Source organism: Camponotus vicinus, unplaced genomic scaffold (assembly GCF_025532165.1).
Source record: "Camponotus vicinus isolate PSW18456_S1 unplaced genomic scaffold, iyCamVici1.0 SCAF_3, whole genome shotgun sequence".
Lineage (NCBI taxonomy): Eukaryota > Metazoa > Arthropoda > Insecta > Hymenoptera > Formicidae > Camponotus > Camponotus vicinus.
The window spans coordinates 1,378,570-1,398,621 of record NW_028141967.1 but is presented as its reverse complement, the minus strand read 5'-3'; the positions used below and the strand labels follow the sequence as shown (position 1 = coordinate 1,398,621).

The window sequence follows — 20,052 nt, the reverse complement described above, 5'->3', positions numbered from 1 at the left end:
GGTCAGACAAGCCTCCTCACTTCCACGGTCACTGTCTTCCTTTCGTCTTTGCGATAACGGTTGTCGCCTAAGTTGCAATTGACAGTCTCTCCAAATATAATTAGAATGTAAATTAATTTTCTCTAACAATAAGAAACGTCAAGTAAAATTAAAATAATTATTACTCCGTTGAAACTAATCATTCCTTATTGTACTTTTAAAATAGTATTTTATATTTATATTTTATATGCTCATTTTTTCTTGTACACACATTATTACAAGCTCTAATTAAAATCTTTTATTTTAAATAATTTGTCCGAAATAATCGATCAATTTTGTTTCAATTTAATTATTTTTTTTTATTTGAAGGAAATTAAATTAAAATATTCGGGAAAGAGATCGATTTGTCAAATATTCCGTGACTTAATGCGCGGAATCTTTATAAACGTAACATGGTTTGGACTGCTCGTTAGATATATCGTGCTTTGAGATGCACCGGGCCGCGTATTTGACGTCAGCATGACGTCGCTTGAAAATTCCACGGCGTTTCGTCACATGCACCACCCCCGCGCATGCATCCGCTCACGAGTAGTACGATGCGCGTACAACACACCTGCACGTTACGTGGACACGTCGTCGTCGTGACGTCGACATATCATATGGAAGGATGGAAGTAACTCTTTTAAGAATCTACTCTTGACACTTTCACAGAACTATTTATGATGCGAACGATAAAAGCAAGATTAATCAATAAATCACTTACATTTTGAGATAAAAAGATGGTGAATGAATTACATCACTAATATACTTATTAAAATCTTGCTTTTTTTCTTATAGTTATATTTTCAATAAATATATTTTTGGACTTTTCTCTTTAACAATATTAATCATAATTGCCGGAGATTTTTAAATATGTTTTGCAAATTTTTTCAGCTTTATGAGATTTTTCTCAGGAAAGATATTTAATATTTTTGTAATAAATATATAATAAAAATAACAGACAAAATAATAAATAAAATATTTTATTAATTGAAATCAAATATTTCAATATTATTGTAAAATAAGAGTTATTAGATATTTTAAAGCCAAGAGTCTGAAGAATCTGAAGAGTCTGAAGAGTTTGAAGACTTGAAGAGTCTTGAACGAATTTGACGCATTTTATTGTTTCTTTTTTTTATTTCACACGTCGATGTATTGTGTTACATTGAAAAGTGCAGATCGCCGAGTTTGCCAGCACACGAAATGTCTATTTATTCATGACGTACGAGATTCCCAAGGAGAACGAGGGCTGACCCACATTTCTCGCCGACCGAACGACCTCCGTAGGTGGTGGTATAAGCGGACACGACGGCCGCATTATCCTTCGGCCGTCTTATGCGAGGATTTGAAATTCTGAATGAAAAATATCCTCTTGTTTCTCCTGAACATTTCGCGTACAATATCGAGTTTAAGAGAAATACCGATCCTCGCTGTCAAACTACCGAATGAATCAAAGAGTTAAAGTTACGTCTATATAATTTTATTTCTGTTGTCTTTCTTTATAAGTACTCTTTTTGTTAATAAGCAAATCATTTTTAAAAAGGAAATATAATTTCGTGAAATAAAAAATTTATAGGAAAAGATTTATGAAATTAAAAGAAAAAAAATTATATTCATAATTGAGAAAAATAGATAAAACTTTTTAATTTATATTTATTGCTGGGTATGAATTAATTCAATTTCGACGTAAAAAGAATAAATGAACCGAACGCGAAATGATTCGTACGATCGAGAGGGATGATTTTCAAATGTTTGGCCGATTGTTCGATCAACGAATCGACTATGATTGACTATGTTTGTCGGCGCATATTCTCGGATGTGAAAGTTCGCAGTCCCAGGATGACCGGTAAGGTAGAACACAAGTAGAACGAACGGCATCGGCAGTTGCACAAAATCATCCTGAGATTGCCGGCTCGGTTCGGCTCGGCTCGGTTCGCCGTGCCGAGTTGCGAAAGTTTCGCAATACGGCCATTGTTAGAAGGAACGATGTCGAAACCGTATCAATTTTAGAGGCAACGAGGTCAGAGCGCAGAAGGAGTACTTTGTCAGCGTACGATCTTTGAAAAAGCGCAGAGAAATTGGGATTTCAAACATGACAAAATTCTATAACATTGAGCTCGAAACTCGGCAAAATTCGCTGAACTGCGAATGGAATTGTTTTCTATAAAGATAAATTAACGAGGAATCGGAAAATATGAGTTATATAGTTTATTTCGTCAATACGAGAAAAAATTCTATTAAATTTAAATTTTAAATTTAAATTTAAATTTAATCCACTTAATTTAATCGAAAAAAATATATATATGCATATTTTTAATTTTCATTTAATTCAAGTTATTAATTCAAGCGTTAATTTATTTTTAAATAACATTAAACAATATTCACCAATATTACTTAAAGCAAAAAATATATAATATTTTTCGCGGATATCTAATCCTAAAAATTTTATTACATGATTCTACCATAATGCGAAATTTTTATTTACTAGTGATTGGAAAACACTAATATTTAAAAATAGAAGAATTCTAGAATATTAAAATCAACTTTAAAATTCTGAAAATTGAAATTAAATCTTAAAAATCCTAGATTGCGAATATTTTGAGTCCATGGGTCGACTACTGATTGTTTGAAACTACTGAAAATCATACAGTATTTATCATGTTATTTTAATTATTATTCTTACATGATAATTCTAATAATTTAAGATAATACAATATTTTAATGTACCGTAATTATATATATGTATATACATATAAGGAATGCCACGTGTTTCTATTATTCGCCTCCTTAAATCTCAAATCTTTGAGAAAATTTCTCATTATCATTTCATATCCTATGAAAAATGGTAAAAGCGAGCCTCTCATAGTCAGCTTGCATTTTTTTCTTGATAATTCTCAGTGTTAAATCGATATTACACAGTGCATAGATGCGCTTTGAGAGCGATGAGAACAGCAGGAACGGGAAGGGGGGTTGGTAGAGAGTTGAACGCGGGGATGGATCGAGGGTTCAAGAGGCGTCCCGACGTTGCGCGTCAATAGCATGTCCCAGAGGCGGACGTCACCACGTGTAAAGCTGTCGGGGTAACTCGAGAAGCGGGGTGAGAGGCGACAGACTCCATTTCCCCTGTAACTGACCATTCCTAATTTCAAGTCCTCTCGAGAGGATATCGCGATGTACCGAAGAGAAAGGCGTTGACGCGGCGAAAGATAAAATTGATTAGATAAGAAATATGATAATTATAATATTATGCATTATTCATAATATCGTAGTTTTTGTAAAGATAAACATTTTAATCAACAAGAATGCTTACTCTTTTTATATCTAATTTGTTATTGAATTATTTCTAAAAAATTTCGCTTATATTAATAAATTTAGATTATATCACGATAAAATATATATAAAATGATAAACTATCTAAAATAACCAAAAATATAAAATATCCAAAAATTGCTCTTTTTTTATATAAAGAAAATATGATAAAATAAAAAATAAAATATATTAAATTCCAAAAAATGTCACGCGTTAACAATGCGTTATGAATATTTCAACAGAGGAATATAGATTATTATTAATTTTATATAACATTTCAATAAATTTTAAACAAGTACTCGCCGTGCCAAACGGGAAAAGAAGATAATTTTTTTCGAAAATGAAGAGGACATTCTCATTGCTCGATTTGACAGTTCTATAATCTCTCGCAACCGCAGGAAGGTTGACCTGCAACCGCGGGGTCAGCAGCGTTAGTCAACGATGTACGTGTATACAATGCGTTCATATGCTCCCGCAAGGGACTGCCGAAATAAATGCCTGTAAACAAACGCTTCTTCCACGTGCCACCCCGGTCGTCGCTATGACGCTCTCAAAACAACGCGCGTGACGTCCATTCAAGAATTTCCACGCGGATTGCGAAAGCGAATTGCGCGAAGTTGAAAGTTTCAAGAGTTTTCTTTTTTTTATTCTTTGCATGAGAATTATGATTGTAAAAAATTGACAAGAGATCGACATTGCTATTTGAAATAATGAAAAAGATTTTTGTGAGAAAGATTAAAATATAATTTTAATTTCTTTCTCTCAATAGATAAAATATTTTGGAAAATAGATTATGCGAAAAAATAGTTTGGGAAATAATTAATCTTATTGTGAAATTCGTCTGAATTAAATGCAAACATCATATATTATAAAATGCACCTTTCAACTTATCAATGTATCTGAATTTAAAAGATTTTTTCCTGTGGAGAAATAACTTAGAGAACCTTATGATTTTTTCGTTCTAAATAATAAAAGAAGTATCATTTTTTTAATTTTAAACTAAGGAAAGAAATATACGATAGATATCTTGGTGCATTTAAATCTGTAAGCGAATAAAAACTGCACATCTCTCTTTTATCATTTTTCTTGAATTTTAACAACTAATTTGACGCAAAACCATTAGAGATGACAATAAAAGGTTGAATTTTGTATGAAAAGAATGTCGAATATATGATATGCAATCTGCGATGGGTATCATTAGAAGCTTTCGGAGATTTACGAGACACACTTTGATAACTTTCGGAAAAATGAAAAAGAAGGAAAAGCCAAAGGAGGACGAGGAAAGAGTTAGAGGGAGAGCGAGAGGGTGGATGAATTTTGTGATCCCCGAGTTCGCCTCAAATATTTACGCTACGCCCGCAACAATGGGAACAATATCGGTTGCTTGGCAACCGCTCTGTTCACAACCAGTTCTACCTTTGCGAGCACACTCTCCCCCGCCCTCTCTCCCTTTTCTCTCCCTTCCCATCGTAACTAACTCATTCTCCCTTCTCTCTTTTTCATCTCTACTCGCTCACTCTGTCTGGCTGTCTCGTTTGGTCCAATCTTCCAGTTTCGCATCTCATTGGCCGAGGGACGAAGACGAAGGAAGAGGAATGATTAACGCTGTTAATTTCGAATAAGAAAAGTGTTAAAAAGAAAGAAAATTTTGCTGATAAACGCTTAACAATAATCGAGAAACCGAATAATTTTTAACATAGATTTTCTGAATTTCCATTTAGGCAAATTTTATTTTTAGGGAATTATAAATTGCGCGAGAATTTATTTAGAAAGATAAGATATTTATACAAGATATTTGCATATTTAATTTTTCATTTATAAACGACGAATTAATATTATAATTGAAAAGTTTATAGTAACAGAAAATCGTAAAATAAAAAAAAGATGAGATTTTTCTCTCTTAATTTAATCGTCATCAATGTTTGCTAATTAATACAAAAATAATAAACATATATATGATAGGCAATAGAAAGGTATGTATCATAATTATAATACACTTTTGTTTGTCGGAAAGCATGCTACAATTAAAAATTACTCGATTATTATTTAACTTTGTCGTTCCTTAATTCTTTAATTCTTTATTCAAATTAATCTCTATTGATTTTCTATGTCGATTTTTTAAATTAATCTCATCTGCCAATAATTACATTTAAAGCAAAAGAAGAAATATGACTCGAAAAGGTATTTTTATATATTTTTATATATATTTTAAATAAAATAAAAAATCGCGACTCTTTTCAGAAACTATCAGGAAAAGAATGAAGATGCAAATGGAGCTGGTAGGGCAAAGGTACCGCACATAAAAACGCATAAATAAGGATAAGCACAACGGAATTATACTCGGTGTACGGCTAAATCTGAATATTCAAGATTAGAGAATGAAAAATAAGAAAACTGCGACTGTCCAAGAAGGAGGGAGAGAACAAAACAAGAAGTCGAGGGGTTGCCACGAGGACAAGCGAGAGGAATGATCGGTATTCGTATATGTGCGTGCGTATTATCTGCGTTGTATGTGTGTGCTCGAGTGCATTAGTGAATGAGGGGGGCAAAGGAGCGGAGAGAAATGGAAGGGGGAAGGGAAAAAGGGGGTGAAACGGGGGTACAGCAATAACGGGTAGGCGAGAAGAGGAGGGTACAGTGGTGGTAGAACAAGAGGGGAAGGATCAATGCCGGTTGCCAGGACAACCACGGTACCTGATCTTCCTTCCATCCATCCTGGAGCGAGTACTTCTCGCTCGATCTGACCCCGCGCGCTTCGAAGGGAAGAGAGAAGGAAGCGAACCGTGGACCGGGGGGCCCGCCAAGAACCCCGCAAGCAGAGAGAGCGACTAGCCGTGCGACAGCTCGCGATTTCGAAGATGAGGATCGTAACGAGAAGTCGTTGATATATACAAGTCTTGGATTTAGCGCGTGCACGAATTTTCCGATCAATTCCGAGCCGATTGATTCTAGTTGAATTTAATAGTGAATTTGAGTACAAAATTAATAGAAGTTAAGTAAAATTTACAAGAAAATTGATGAGTATTGAGAGATTTTTAGAAACGAAAAAGAGTTAAACCAAATTTTGTGAAGAATAAATGAAACTTAATTAAAAGGAGATAAAGTATATTAGAAAATCAACAAAAAATATTTATCAGAAAATTACGGGATGATTTCTCTTCACCGAAATTAAGCAAGCATCGGGTTAAAATTGAAATTGAAAAAACATGGAGCGAAAAGCGAGAGAGGAAGAGAGGAAGAAAAAGGGAGACGTTCCCGGGCAGGCCGGAAATTTTCCCTCGGAAATTTGCTGCGACCGATCGATTTTCGCTCGGGAAACGATCAATATATCAGATGGCGCGGGGGCGGAGGGTGAGTTAAGGGTGGGATAGAGTAAAAGTATTCATTGTTTCGAAGAGACACGACGCGCGCGTGTTCCTGCGCATTCGGCCGGCTGGCACGGCACGAGTTTTGGCGGGTCGATGCGCCATTGTGTTGCCTCGGCGGCTGCGTTTGCTTTATTTTCGTCTCTTTCTCCTTTTCTTTTTCCGTCTCCTTCTCCATCTCTCTCTTTCTCTCTCTCTCACACGCTCTCTCTTCTTTCAATCTCCTTCTCCCTACCCTTTTTTATGCGTGTGCAGCTTGTTTCGATATATTGCACTCAGTACTTCCGCGCCTACGCTTTCCTCGCGCAAGTATGTTCGCTCGAAATATTTTTTGCATCGCATCATGTCGATGTAAATAATCGCGAAATTCCGATAAATAAAGCAATAAAAGTGTCGGAGATTTTTCGCTATAATTGCATCCTTGATAAGATGCAATTTCGGAGAAGATTGAGGCAGATCGATAAAAAAAATCACAATTTTTATTTGTAGTAAATTAATTTAATCTAATATAAATAACGTAAATTTAATAAGAGAAAAATTTTCTAATAAATTATTATAGCAAAATATTTTTTCATTTTCATAAAGGAATGACATTTGAGAAGAAGAAAAAACGGAGGATTAAAACAATAGAGGAAAAAAGGAAAAAACGGAGAGTCAAAATAACGATAATTCTTGACAGATTTTCTCAATGATAAAAATATACATCTTGGCAGAATTAAGAATAAAAAAATTAATAACATCGAATATATGAATGCATAATTTTTTAAGAGAATTGAGTCAATTTTAACGAAATTGTTATATTATTAGCTTTCGAGGCCGGATAAGAAATTATCTCGAGTCCTCTATTTTCTAATCTTTTTCTTTCCCTCCCCCTCTCCTTTTCCCTCTCTCTTTTTCCCTCTATCGATCAGGAAAGCGATCTACACAATAATAACGAGATAATGCGACAGAATAGAAGCAACAGCTTTTTCGACGAACCAGTTTTACCTCCTACGCTGGAGGCTGACATTTCTTTTCATTCATTTTCCATGCCCACATGCTCCACAATTCGAGCACACGATATTGTGAACAAAAAAATTATTCATACGATGAAGCTAGCATTATTTTTTTAATGTCACATCTTCCGGTCGATTCAATATTGATTTCCTCTCAAAGAAAATGTTGAGGAAATTAATTACAAAAAAAATCCACCATTACAGAATAATGCATTAGAAATAAGTTATATACAGTTCTACTGTATGTAAAATTTGAATCAAAATAAAATAAATATCTGTATCCTTAAATTTTTTAAAAATATTTTATATTTAAATAATATTTTATTATTAAACGAAAATATACACAATTAGTAGATAAATAAACACAATTAGTAATAATATTTTATTATTGAACGAAAATATACACAATTAGTAGATAAATATATTAAATTATTACATTCCATTAAAATATTAAATTTTACTGTTTAAATTTATTGTTTAAACAATAACGATATGGTTCCGGAATATTGATAACAAATTCATTTAGCGAGCACCAATTCCGCTGGTAAGAAAAGCGGACCGTATTCGCACACGTTTGCAATGCATGATATCAAATTCGGAAACTATTCATCATTTTCTTTTACTCAACGCGACGGACAATTCTTTATTCACGCACTTTGATTATCCTGTACCACTCGATGCGACCCTCGACTACCGATAATTTCATCAATCGACGCACCTTGACCTGTAACGTCAATAATTTTATTCGCTTATATACACGCTAGAGAGAGGATAACCCTGCGATTAAAAATTAATTGAAAGATTTTATTAACCGCAACAAATACGCCGAGATTCAACGCTGTGCAAGCTTAAATTTGCATTCAGTTTTCTTTAAATAGACTTAATTTATCAGTCAAATACAACGTGAATTTAATTTATCAGCTTGATTGATATCGAACAAGTGGACGTGGTCTGTAACTATCTAAGATTGAAAGATAATGTTAGTAAAAAATTGAATGATAGTTCAATTGACGAAAAGTAAGGTGAAAAAATAACATTTCAAAAAGTCACATGAATGCGACTTAAAAAAATACGATGATAAGTATTATTTTTTTTCGATTCTCGTCTTTTCGATAATACTGACTTTACTTTTGAAGTAAAATGCAACTAACATTTTTAATCGAGTTTCCGTGCTCAATTAATAATGAGATTGCAAGACTGTTATTTTTCCAATAAATCTTTGTGACATTGCAAATTTGAATTTTCGAATATAATATTTCTTTTGTTCCAATTCTCTCTTAATTTTTATTTGTATCTTTTTTTTGAAAATTTTTTGTATCTATGAAATTATATATATTTTAACAAAAACTTATATTCTTAAAATTAATTTTATTACACGTATTTAACTTTTGCTCGATTAAAAATATAATTTATATATTAAATTTTAATATACTATTTAAATATTTTAATATACTATTTAAATATTTATCTAAACAATTTTTTGGATATGAATTATGTATTGATTACACATGATGCGAGATTCTTGAGAAATTGCGCTTTACGTAGGTGCATTTCGATTGTGCTCGGATCTGGCCGATTTTGCAACATTGTATATACATCACGAGTGTTACCTGCGAGATAAGTACGCCGGAAGTGCGTCAACACCGTTATATTTCATACTTAAAGTCGCACATGTCGTGCGATAAACCGGAAAATTTTCCTATATATTTATTCGACACGAGATTGAAAAAAATATTACATGGGTTTCAATCAAAATATATAAATAGAATTGAAGCCTTTTTGCTTCAAAATATATAAATAGAGTTAAAACCTTTCACATATAAAAAAAAATTGTATATAAGGAATAAGCACATATCGAGAAACATGTTTTTCGATTTATTACATAATATAAATGATATGCAAATTATAATACAAATAATAAATCACAAATATCGAAAAATATCTTATTTTTAAATTGTGAAGATTCAGATTGTTAAGAATAATTGCAAAATTTCCAATTTTATTATTTATATATTTTCATATTTTTATATTTGCATATTCTCATATTACAACGACAGATTTTTAATGTGCGGCGAAGAAGCAAGAAAAGAATTAATTTCTAAAGACGGCAACTGGCCAATATCGACTTTTCTGATACCAGTGCAACAATTTTATGCGTCAAAGCGTTCAGTTAATCCGCGACCCTTGCGACAATTACATTCATTATTTACGATTATGATGCATACACATGCGTTACTATGTGCCTGGTTTTCCCACGGATCACGTATTTACCTCATATGCGACAAATACGATCCACGTGTATCTCAACGAAATGGATGCAATGACGAATGCAATAAAGTGAAATGATGCTATCAATTCGATAAATTACAGTCCATATTAATTTTAGAATATTAATTTTTTAGATTCATTATTATTTTTTTTATTGTTATTCTTATATATCTCTTATGATTTATTCCGAAAATTAAAAAATAGGCGCGATAAGCGTACATACTAAGAGGTAAAAGATGATACTTAAAACTATTAATCAATAGTAATTCTAATACAATTCAAAGCATTCTAATATTATTTGTAGTAATCCCATTTCTTTCAGAAAATTGCTTCCTTAAAATATTGGATTTCTTTTATAAGAAAATTATAGTTAATATTGTTTTACTTGTAAATTTCCTAAAATTACCGCAATTTTTTTATCTAATTAAAATTTAAAAAATCATTGACACATAAGTTTCAATATATTAATCGAAAATTATTTCATAAATTTTTCATTGTTGGATGTCTGTTATTTTATTAAAACGAAATAGATATACAGCTCCAAAGGACGAGGGAAATTTAATTTGAGTTTATCAGTAGAGTCCAAACAGAGATGGGAAACTATCAATAACAATCATGTCTTTCATCTAATTGATGAGATAAGACTAGCTTTCTCATTGACAACAAATATCACTTTTAAAGTTATTATTTGCAACAGTAACATTGATATAAATAATTTAGTCGGTTCATAATCAAAATTCTAATACAGAGAGAGATAAAGAAAATAATAATAATTATTTAATTATATTGTAATGCGTTATAATATTAATAAAAAAAGGAAAGCACCGTAATATCACGCCTATCATTATTCTCTTCCCGTCTTTCCATTTTTCCTGACAGCCTTATAGTTTACTTTCTAATTGCGTGTAATAGTATGGTTTGTTTTACTTCGTATTCCAATTCAATTACTCAGCAAGAAGTTTGTGTTCGACATTGTTGAGTAAATACGAATCTAAATACATATCTTTTCCTTTTATTCGCACAATTACGTGATAGATAATCAAAATAAATCTTCCCGAAATTGTGATTAAGATTTAAAAAAATGAAAATTTTTTATCGCATTGTACTTTCGCGAATTTCTGATCAATATTTAAATTAATCGGAATTTTTCACTTGAAAGACAGACATTTTCGCGATCAATTCTTGCAAATTCTCAAGCAGATAATCTTTAAATATAAGTCTTATGCAACGCTTAAAATATTGCAAAAACAGACGCAAGTACTATCGGGAATTTCATTGACGTACTTACCCAGATACAAACTTCACTGTATATCGTTTTATCTCTCGATTGCTACGTATATATAAGACTTTCACAAGGGAATATCTTCATTTTACTTCATACATCGAGCTAAATTCAACATCATAAACTTAAAATCAGACTTATAATAAATTTAAAGCAAGCGAAGATAGTGCTAGATAATACTTTTGGTTTAAAATCATTAAGCATATTTTTTTTCTTAAACAAGATATGAAATCTCTTAAAATACTTTCCTACTTTAATATTACTAACAAGGAAACTTTCTTTCCTCTGCTTAAATATACTTATGTGCTCCAAAATTACTAATATCTTATAATAAATTCAAAGCAAGCGAAGCTGGTGCTAGATAATACTTCTGATTCAAAATCATTAAGCATATTTTGTTTCTTAAACAAGATATGAAATCTCTTAAAATACTTTCCTACTTCAATATTACTAATAAGGAAACTTTCTTTCCCCGGCTTAAACATACTTTTGTGCTCCAAAATTACTGATATCGAAACTCTGTCTTCTATTCTAAAATATTCCGCTATTTTAATTGTTAATAAAGAGAAATCTCTCTTCTTCTGCTTCAATATATTTTTCCTCCAAAATTATTATTGAAAAAGCCTTTCTTATTCCAAAATTACTAATGAAAGAATTTTTCATATGCAATCATGAGAAAGCAAGATAATTCGCAATGTTTGGCAACAGTTATTATCACAAATACTCCAATTCTTCGACGATATATATAATATAATATTTTTTCCTACAAACTTGCTATCTTATGAAAGAATCGAGAAATTGTTACCAACTGAGTGTCTCTATCCACGGAGTTCTACATCTGCACCTGCAGAGTCCTGATCATGACAAAGTGGCACAACCATGAGAAACCTCTTTAGCCACTTTGTTTCGCAAGTAACAGCATCTAGACGATTAATATTGTATCTTCAACAACACCTCTCTCTCTCTCTCTCTCTCTCTCTCTCTCTCTCTCTCTCCCTCTCCCCCACCTCTTTAAAGAATTATTTCTCTCTGTCTCTCTTACACTCTCCGTCTCTCTCTCTTATTCTCTCGTCATCAGCAGCTACGCCATCGTGAGATTCCGGTTTTGAAGGTGCTCACCTATTTTACTTCTCGAAAAAAGTCGACCAGGTCACTCTGGCCAGAAAAGTTAAGGGACTCACTTGCACTCACCGGTTCGCTGACGAGCGTCACATCTCCGCGTCGCTGAGGACGTTGTTGGTTGCCACCTTTCTTCTTTTCGTCGTCGTCGTGCTGATAATTCTCCTCGACACTTTGGAGTAATCTGACTAATCAGATTCCCCTCGTCGTCTGGAGTGATATCACAACGTCGCAATGGACAAAGCCATCTTGATTGGGGCACGCACGCACAAGAGGCACGATCTATCTCTGATCGTGACGATCAGATCCTCTTGTCAGCACTGGAGGCGACCGAATGAGAGCCCAGCATGACGGTATACCAGCATAGCTTGATGGCGCCACAAGACGACTGCTGGTCGTCCCCACCCCCACCTTGCTTCCTACGATTATTACTTGTAAAAAGAGTCTGATAAACTTTTCGCATACTTTTTTCTGAAACACCTTGATACCGACATGGACCAAGTCCATTTAAAGGGTTTCGAGTGGTAATTTTGAATTATGACGCAGATGGACAGTCGGATGTGACCTTGAAGAGAGACTTGTGTCTACAGGCGGCAAGTAGCGCCACTTCAAAGGCGGCAACTTTTGAAGTCGGAGATAAGCTGCTATTTTATTTGGAAATAAGTCGATCGAAAAATTTTTATCTTTCATTGAAGTCACAAAGATAAAAGGATCTATTGCAGAATATGACGAGATAGTGCTGTCCTTAATTCCGCAAATTTTGCATCAATTTAGTTCGAAAAAAAGAAATTTAAATATAATTAAACAACCTTAAAATAAAGAATGATGGCGATAAATGCCATTGAAAGATATAAACATGTTGTCATAATGAAAAGTAGTTCATCTAATTGAAAATAAAATAAAAAGTAAAGCAGAATCTAATACAAAGTAAAATTAGAAATAGAATAGAAAAAGAAACAATTAATTAAAATAAAATAAAGCAAACTATAAACATGAAAATCTTGATAATTTGACGCTCATCGGATATTGAGATTCTCTTAAATAGATTTTATTTGAGAGCACTAAACAATTATTATCTACACTCTACAACAAGTAAATCCTTCTGCCTTCGTTGAGACACTCATCCTTACTTTTGCTCCGAGAAATAACTACATTGCGAAAAAAAGGATCGCACGATATTTCTCACAAATAGCACAGTAAATAATTTTCTTTCCTTCTTCCAATCTCTTCTCTCACATGTTCTTTCTCTTTCTCTCCTTCCATCTCGCTTGCTCGTTCGCTTTTTTCGAAAGTAGATAAATTCTTACTGTGGCACATTGTATAATAGATTCTTAAGTATGTATATAAATAAGTCGTAAGTCGATGCCTCGTTTAGATTATTAAATATATATATGTATATATACTGTATATGTGTATATGAATATTCAATATATCTTTATGTTGTATATAGACTAGAACTCCTCGACACATATCACATACTAATATTGACTATCGTGTTTCTGGACGAGACTCGGAAACTCTTCGCGTTCCAAGTCCTGGCGACGTTTTCGTCTTTCCGATCCTCTATCACGAAAATCGAGCATTCTGAGCGAATCATCATGAATAAAATCATCATGAATTTTTCCCTCGATCCTACATATATTTTTATTCGCAAGTCTGAAAACGGACTTTGTGCTTATTCTTTGTTTAATCTTTCAATGCTGAAGCGATTATGTAATCGGTCTTCGAAGTGCTATCTCGGCGAGAGTCGGAGAGACGAAAACGCGCCGTCGTCTTATTGCTGCATCATTGACTTTAGGATCGTGACAGTGTCAATTGCTTATAATTGCTAATACTTTCGCAATACTTTCGCAGTAATTTCGCCCTTCATTAGGACTCCAAAGTAAACCTGAATTAATTTTTTTCATCGAAGTGTCACTCGAAATTATGGTATATTTTATTTCTTTCCGTAAAAAAGAGAAGTTTTTTCTAATTTTAATTCATTAATTCTTATCTCCTATCAATGTATTATCTCCTATCAAATGTCTCTTTATATATATAATTAACTTTTGATTATTTTGAATTTATCTCTTCTGTTTTCCCTTTACTTGATCTTATGCATCTTGTTATTTTTACGGAAGAAATAAAATGATGTAATTCGTTCTTTCGCCTTCTTGTCTTGATTTTTAGGCAAATATAAATTATTTATGTGTAATATTTAAAAAAGATTACTCCACTCTTTTTTCTCTCTAGAAGAATTAATTAAGTTCCAATAATACTCTAATAATTAATACTTTCATGTTTCAGCCAAAGGCATTTCCATTTTAAAAAGTACTCCTTCAGCTTAAGAGATTCTTGGACGCATCTTATACTATCAATCTTAGACTTAGGCCTGAAAGATTTGCAAATACTTTGAATCCTCTTCTCTCGCTATTGTATCGCATTTTATCAGTTTAATTCTGTGGCTCGAATTCGCACGATCGATTTACGTTGTTCACGAGAGAAATTCTTAGATCTATCGCGAAGAAAGTAGGAAGAAATAATTGATTCTTTAATTCGACTCTCCGCTGGCGACTGTACCGTCAGTCGGGGGACCAGTCACGATTTGAGGATCGTTCGTAGGAAGCCCTTGCATCTCCGGCACCCCCTGGAATAACTTGCCGGGGAATCCTTGCAGAAGGTCGTAGGAAACCGGGGTGGGCGGTAAAGCGGTGGTGTGTGCATGCGGTGATTGCAAAACGGCTATCACTCTCCGAAGCTCCTCCAACGCGTTCCCTGCGACGGCGATTAATTTGTCATTAATTAATCAATATGATAAGCGTTGAAATGATGACAGTTTAGTTTTGGCTTGGCTATATTTGAAACATACAATTTAATTTTCTTGTGAGAAATTGTTTTAAAAACTTTATTAAAACTTAAATTGTTTTCTCGCGTTTAAACACTTTATTACCTTGCATGAGGATATAATTTTTCGCCAGGAGAAGAGTGGCTATTTTCGACAGCTTCCTCACCGAAGGACTATGCGCGTAAGGAATGACAGAACGAAGTTCGTCTAAGGCGTCGTTCAAATCATGCATCCTTCTACGTTCTCGAGCATTAATATTCAACCTTACGCTTTTTCCTTGACGAGTCGTCTTTGATTTCGGTGGACAGTTTAATCGCGAACCTGTTGGTCTGAAAAAAAAAATCATACACGTCGGAATTATTAATTACATGCATATCATTAGACGTTCCTTACAAAAATACATTTCATCCAATTATTTTATTATATATTTATATCCCCTTTTAATTGTATACGTGCAATTTCCAGTTGAATTTTCATTTTTCAATTATTTTATTCTTGCAAATTCTCAGGTGACTTTATTTTTTTTATTTTTTTCATTTAGCTTAAAACTAAAATTAAATTAAATTGAAAGTAAACCTCTCATCCGGTCGATTCTCATCGGACAATGCGCTCGACGAAGCATGCGGTTGAGGTTGTTGTTGAAAGTAAAAGCCACCGAGGCCCACGGCTCCCAGCGGAGTCCTTCGTCCTGGTGCGCTCTGAGTGTGTTCCGATGAATACGCTGTTGGTGGACCCGAGACACCCGGATGTGAAGCCCCTGGTGTCGAATATACGGATTCGAGAGCCGCTGCCGATTGTGGAGGCAGTGGATGCTGAAAAAGGGTTTTTTGTTAGGAATATATTAGTACTTTTTTTAGCTAAATATATATTTTATATTTTCTTTTTTATATCTACAATCATTACTTACGACGTTGCGATGCTCCCAGGCCCAGGTAGGATGGGACGCTGTGCGTTGCCAGGATCCTTGCTGCAGATGCGCCTCCGGCAGGCCTTCTCTGCGATCGTCGTCTTCTGTTGAGCTGCTCTCGCCGTCGTAAGATCTCATCTTTCACTTTCTCGATTTAATCAGCGAATTCTCCCTCTTTTTTCTTTTCAATTCCTATATTTGCAAATTCCAGTTTTACATTTTTCAAAAATAAAGTGATCCTTGATTTCGAATTTATATTCATATTTATTTATTTTGAAACTTTTCGCATTTTCTCTAAATAAATTTTAAATATCGATTGTATGACATAAATTGTTTTATTTAATGCAGTTATTTATTTTCATATTTCTCGCGAATAATTTCTCTTTCTCGCTGGAATTTATTTTATTATTTTTCCCAAACTTCTCACATATTTTAATTTCCGCGAATAATTTCTCTCTATCAATCTATTTCATGAATGTAAAAAATTTTTTCTGAAATTTTTGTACGTTTCACAAAAGGTAAATCCTTATTTTGCTGGATAAAGTTGATTTTTAAAAATTTCATATTTATGTTCTCGATCTCCGGATAAATTTTTATCTTCTCATTTTCGCATTTATTAGCGAGCACCACCGCCATTCGCGGGGCGTCATCGGACAGTCTAACGCAATCAATAGCAAGTGGAACACTTACCGACGACGATTTTTTCCCCAGCCCCCGCGCGTTTCGCGGGGTGCAGAATACGACGATCAGCAACGCTTTTCGCGCATCAGTGCGCAGCGTCAAATCATCCCTCTGTCCGTTCTTCTTCGCACTTTTTCGGGAATACGGGCAATCGGGATTTTGAGGAATCCTGATTGTAAGGGGTTGCCAGAGCCTTTTATTATCCTGTTACTCCAAAATCACTCAGAGCCAATCACAGCCATTTTAATTCAGCAGGAATCGAGGCTCGATGACCGATATGGAGAAAAATCTCGCGAACAGTTTGGAGATTTTTTTCCATTCGCGGAGTCTTTATCTCACGGGATTTTTGACTGTTTTAAAGATCTCTTGTCTTTTGATAATGATCGATAATTTTGTCTTTGATGAAATTATCACGTCCGAACGAAGCACATCAGGGGCACACACGCGTCTCCTTCGTTGTTTGGCAGATCTTGCGCAGGAGAGAGCGCAACCCCTAAATTAGTTTGGTCGTCGTATACGAGGGTGCGCCCGTTACAACCGAGGGATGCTGCGCTGGACCCATCGGCTGGCGTACCCTGGCGGATCAGACTAAAAATCCTCTTTGAACCATCTTGTTACCATCGGGAAAGGAAATTCGTATCTAAGATAAGCAAGAGAAGTCGCTAGTTGCCGGATATATATTGCATGCGAAAAGATGCTGCGCATTTAGTTTCAATTTATAATAACAATTATTCCCTAATAAAAATTCTTTAGCAGAGGTAATAATTTGAAAGACGAGAATTAAAAAAAATTGTTGAAGAAGAAACGTGATTAAAAAATTAATAACTAATAAATTAAAAATTAGTAAGATAAACAAGACAAGATAAACTAATTTAAATTTTTTTATTGGAGGAGAATTTTGCTCCAAAATTGCCAAACATTTTTTAAGAAAATATGTATTGTGTTTATAGAAAGAGAATAATAATTATTAATAATTAAATTATTTATCGTACATTTACTTACAGATAATATTCTAAATAATATAATTAAAAAATATAAATCGATTAATGTAAGTTGTATTTATTAATGTAATTATCCCAACAATGCTTATTATATCAGTATTAAAATATTCATTTTACTTTATGTATTATATATATTATACTTTCGTCCCTTTATTTTGTCTCTATTTCATTTTCAAATTACATATTATTATTATTATATTTAGCAAGAGTTTTTCAATTTTTTATTCTTGTAAAGAAATTAATATCAATCTCTCGATGTGGCAATTTTAATAAATTTCTCTTTTTTCATAGCAATCGTTGTTTCGTTCGATTTATGCTGTGTTTACAATCCGTACATACGTTGTCGTTGATTATGATTAACGGGCATGCATTAGCGCATGGAAAAATACTACGAACATCGCGGGAATCCCGAGACAATTCGGCGACAATCATTCTTTTCTATCTTTTTCGCGTATGAATTAACCTTCTTCCCCTCTCGCGTTTCGCCTGGCACGAACACGAACAAACGATTAATACTAACAAAATTTAATTTAATTTAATAAGTATTGAATGAAAAAAAAATAAATATAAGTATTCTTTTTCTCTCTAGATGTAAAAATAGAAATAACTTCACACAAATGTGTTCATGTATATCGAATAATGTCTAGATTTTCATTCTCATGTAATACGATGGAGAGCGAAAGGGTTAAATTATTACGCGTCAATGTGCTTTGTTCGCTCGCGAGATACGTGCGAGATCTTTCTGGGTCGAACAGCATCCATAGTACAAGATTTATCGCTTCCTTTGCGCCGAGAAATATATCCCGAGATTGCTCGAAAATAATTGCAAGTGCACTTGCTTTGAAATACAGCGCAAAATTGATCACTCCAGCATCTGAATCCATTAATTAGGAAAGAATAATACTACAATTGATCTGTTGATCACGGAGGATTATATCTACTTTATATAGTCTCTCCTTAAAAATATTTATAATTTCATAATCTTATTCAGTGGCCGGTTAAAAAATAATTATATCTATGTTTGAATCTTTTTCTTATAACAATATGTTGTTTATTAATTTTAAACAGTTTTCAAAGGTATATTAAAGATATTAAAGATATTAAAGATATTTTAAAGATAAAATACTGTTATTGATCATCTATGACCACTTATTATGAAATAGAAATATTTTCACAATTGATTATTATTTATTAAAATTATTAATATTTGTTAAAATTTTTAATACTCTACTTCATAAAAAAACTTTAAGCAATTCAGAGAAATTATTTTAGAAGAGTTAAATGATTATATTAGCGTTTTTCTCTCTCTCCGAAATCTATCGTGTAATTTTTTTCTTCTATATTGGACATTGTTTCTTAATATTTTATATATTTACGACATAAATTTCAAGTAGAACAAAAGAAAGATCTAGAGAGAATTAAACACAGCCGTTATCGTATTTGATAACGTTATCAGGAAACAGGTTCTGTCCCGATTATTTCCGAGCGGAAGAACGCGTGTCGAGGAGCGGTCGGAAGGAAAGCTGAAGGAAAACCAGGAGGGAAAAAGGATCTCTCTCGCATACGCTTACGCATACGCCGTATCTGCCGAGCGTACCGTTTGGCACGTATAGATCGCGAATCCGATGACAGAGAAGGAGAGCGAGAGAAAGAGAGAGAAAGGGAGAGAGAGAGAGAGAGAGGGAGATAGAGGGTGGTGGTCGGCGTTCGGGGGTGGTTTTCGGACCGACGGGCGGTCCGGAGTCCTGAGGGATGAGGGACGACGAGGGTTGCCAAGGCAACCCTCCGTGCCAACCAGCCTCGGCTTACTTTAGCCCGCTCTCACGATCAATACAGCATCCCCCGGCGAGCTCCCGGACCAAACGCACCCCCTCCCTTCATCGCTCGCCCGCCCGTCCCGCCGCATCATCCCTCCGCGCTTCTCACGGAACCTTTCTCCGCTCCTTCTTCTCCTTACGTGCCTCTCCATGTGCGCATTACCGTCGACCATCACAAACCAACCCTCTCGCGTTCCTTCTCCAGCCCTCTTTCTTCCTCGCCTTCCGTCATCTCGCGCCTCCCCTCACTCCCGTTTATCTTCGGATGTCTCTCTTCGTTGTGCTCTCTAACTTTACTCCTCCACTCTTTCCTGTCTTTTCTGATGAATTTGTCTTGAAAATCTCATTTCGTATTGTAGTGTTGTATTTAAGGTGCTTTTCATTTTGTTTATTTATGAAATGCTTCGTTATATAATATTTATTTCGACTTGTAACTTTGATTTGCAACGAGAACTTTGATTTGCAA

The 20,052-nt window shown here is 34.0% G+C and overlaps 2 protein-coding genes across 3 annotated transcripts in view; both read right to left on the bottom strand.

The window, feature by feature from the left end:
• Positions 1-13,237, bottom strand: part of Axud1 (AXIN1 up-regulated 1) — a 33,480-nt gene extending 20,243 nt beyond the window's left edge. Inside the window, exon 1 of one of the 2 annotated variants that reach the window (XM_083092891.1) lies at positions 12,419-13,237. The gene's annotated coding sequence lies outside the window, so the exon portion shown is untranslated. The remainder of the gene's footprint in view (positions 1-12,418) is intronic. The other variant, XM_083092890.1, reaches the window with a different exon arrangement.
• Positions 13,238-13,382: 145 nt separating this feature from the next.
• Positions 13,383-17,336, bottom strand: Oli (basic helix-loop-helix family member olig). Its single transcript, XM_083092916.1, has 5 exons — positions 16,778-17,336; positions 16,088-16,279; positions 15,757-15,992; positions 15,286-15,509; positions 13,383-15,110 (listed from the first exon to the last, which is right to left on the bottom strand). The coding sequence occupies exons 2-5, from the start codon at positions 16,223-16,225 to the stop codon at positions 14,887-14,889; spliced, it is 822 nt and encodes a 273-aa protein (XP_082949042.1). The 5' UTR covers positions 16,226-16,279; positions 16,778-17,336; the 3' UTR covers positions 13,383-14,886.
• Between the last annotated feature and the right edge of the window lie 2,716 nt (positions 17,337-20,052).

What these genes read in the sequence shown, in the direction of transcription:
- Oli (XM_083092916.1), bottom strand. Translation starts at nt 16,225, where the DNA reads ATGAGATCTTACGACGGCGAGAGCAGCTCAACAGAAGACGACGATCGC. An exon ending in GAGAATCGACCGGATGAGAG is followed by an intron (nt 15,510 to 15,756) that starts GTTTACTTTCAA and finishes TTTTTTTTTCAG; the next exon opens with ACCAACAGGTTCGCGATTAA. An exon ending in AAATTATATCCTCATGCAAG is followed by an intron (nt 15,111 to 15,285) that starts GTAATAAAGTGT and finishes TCGCCGTCGCAG; the next exon opens with GGAACGCGTTGGAGGAGCTT.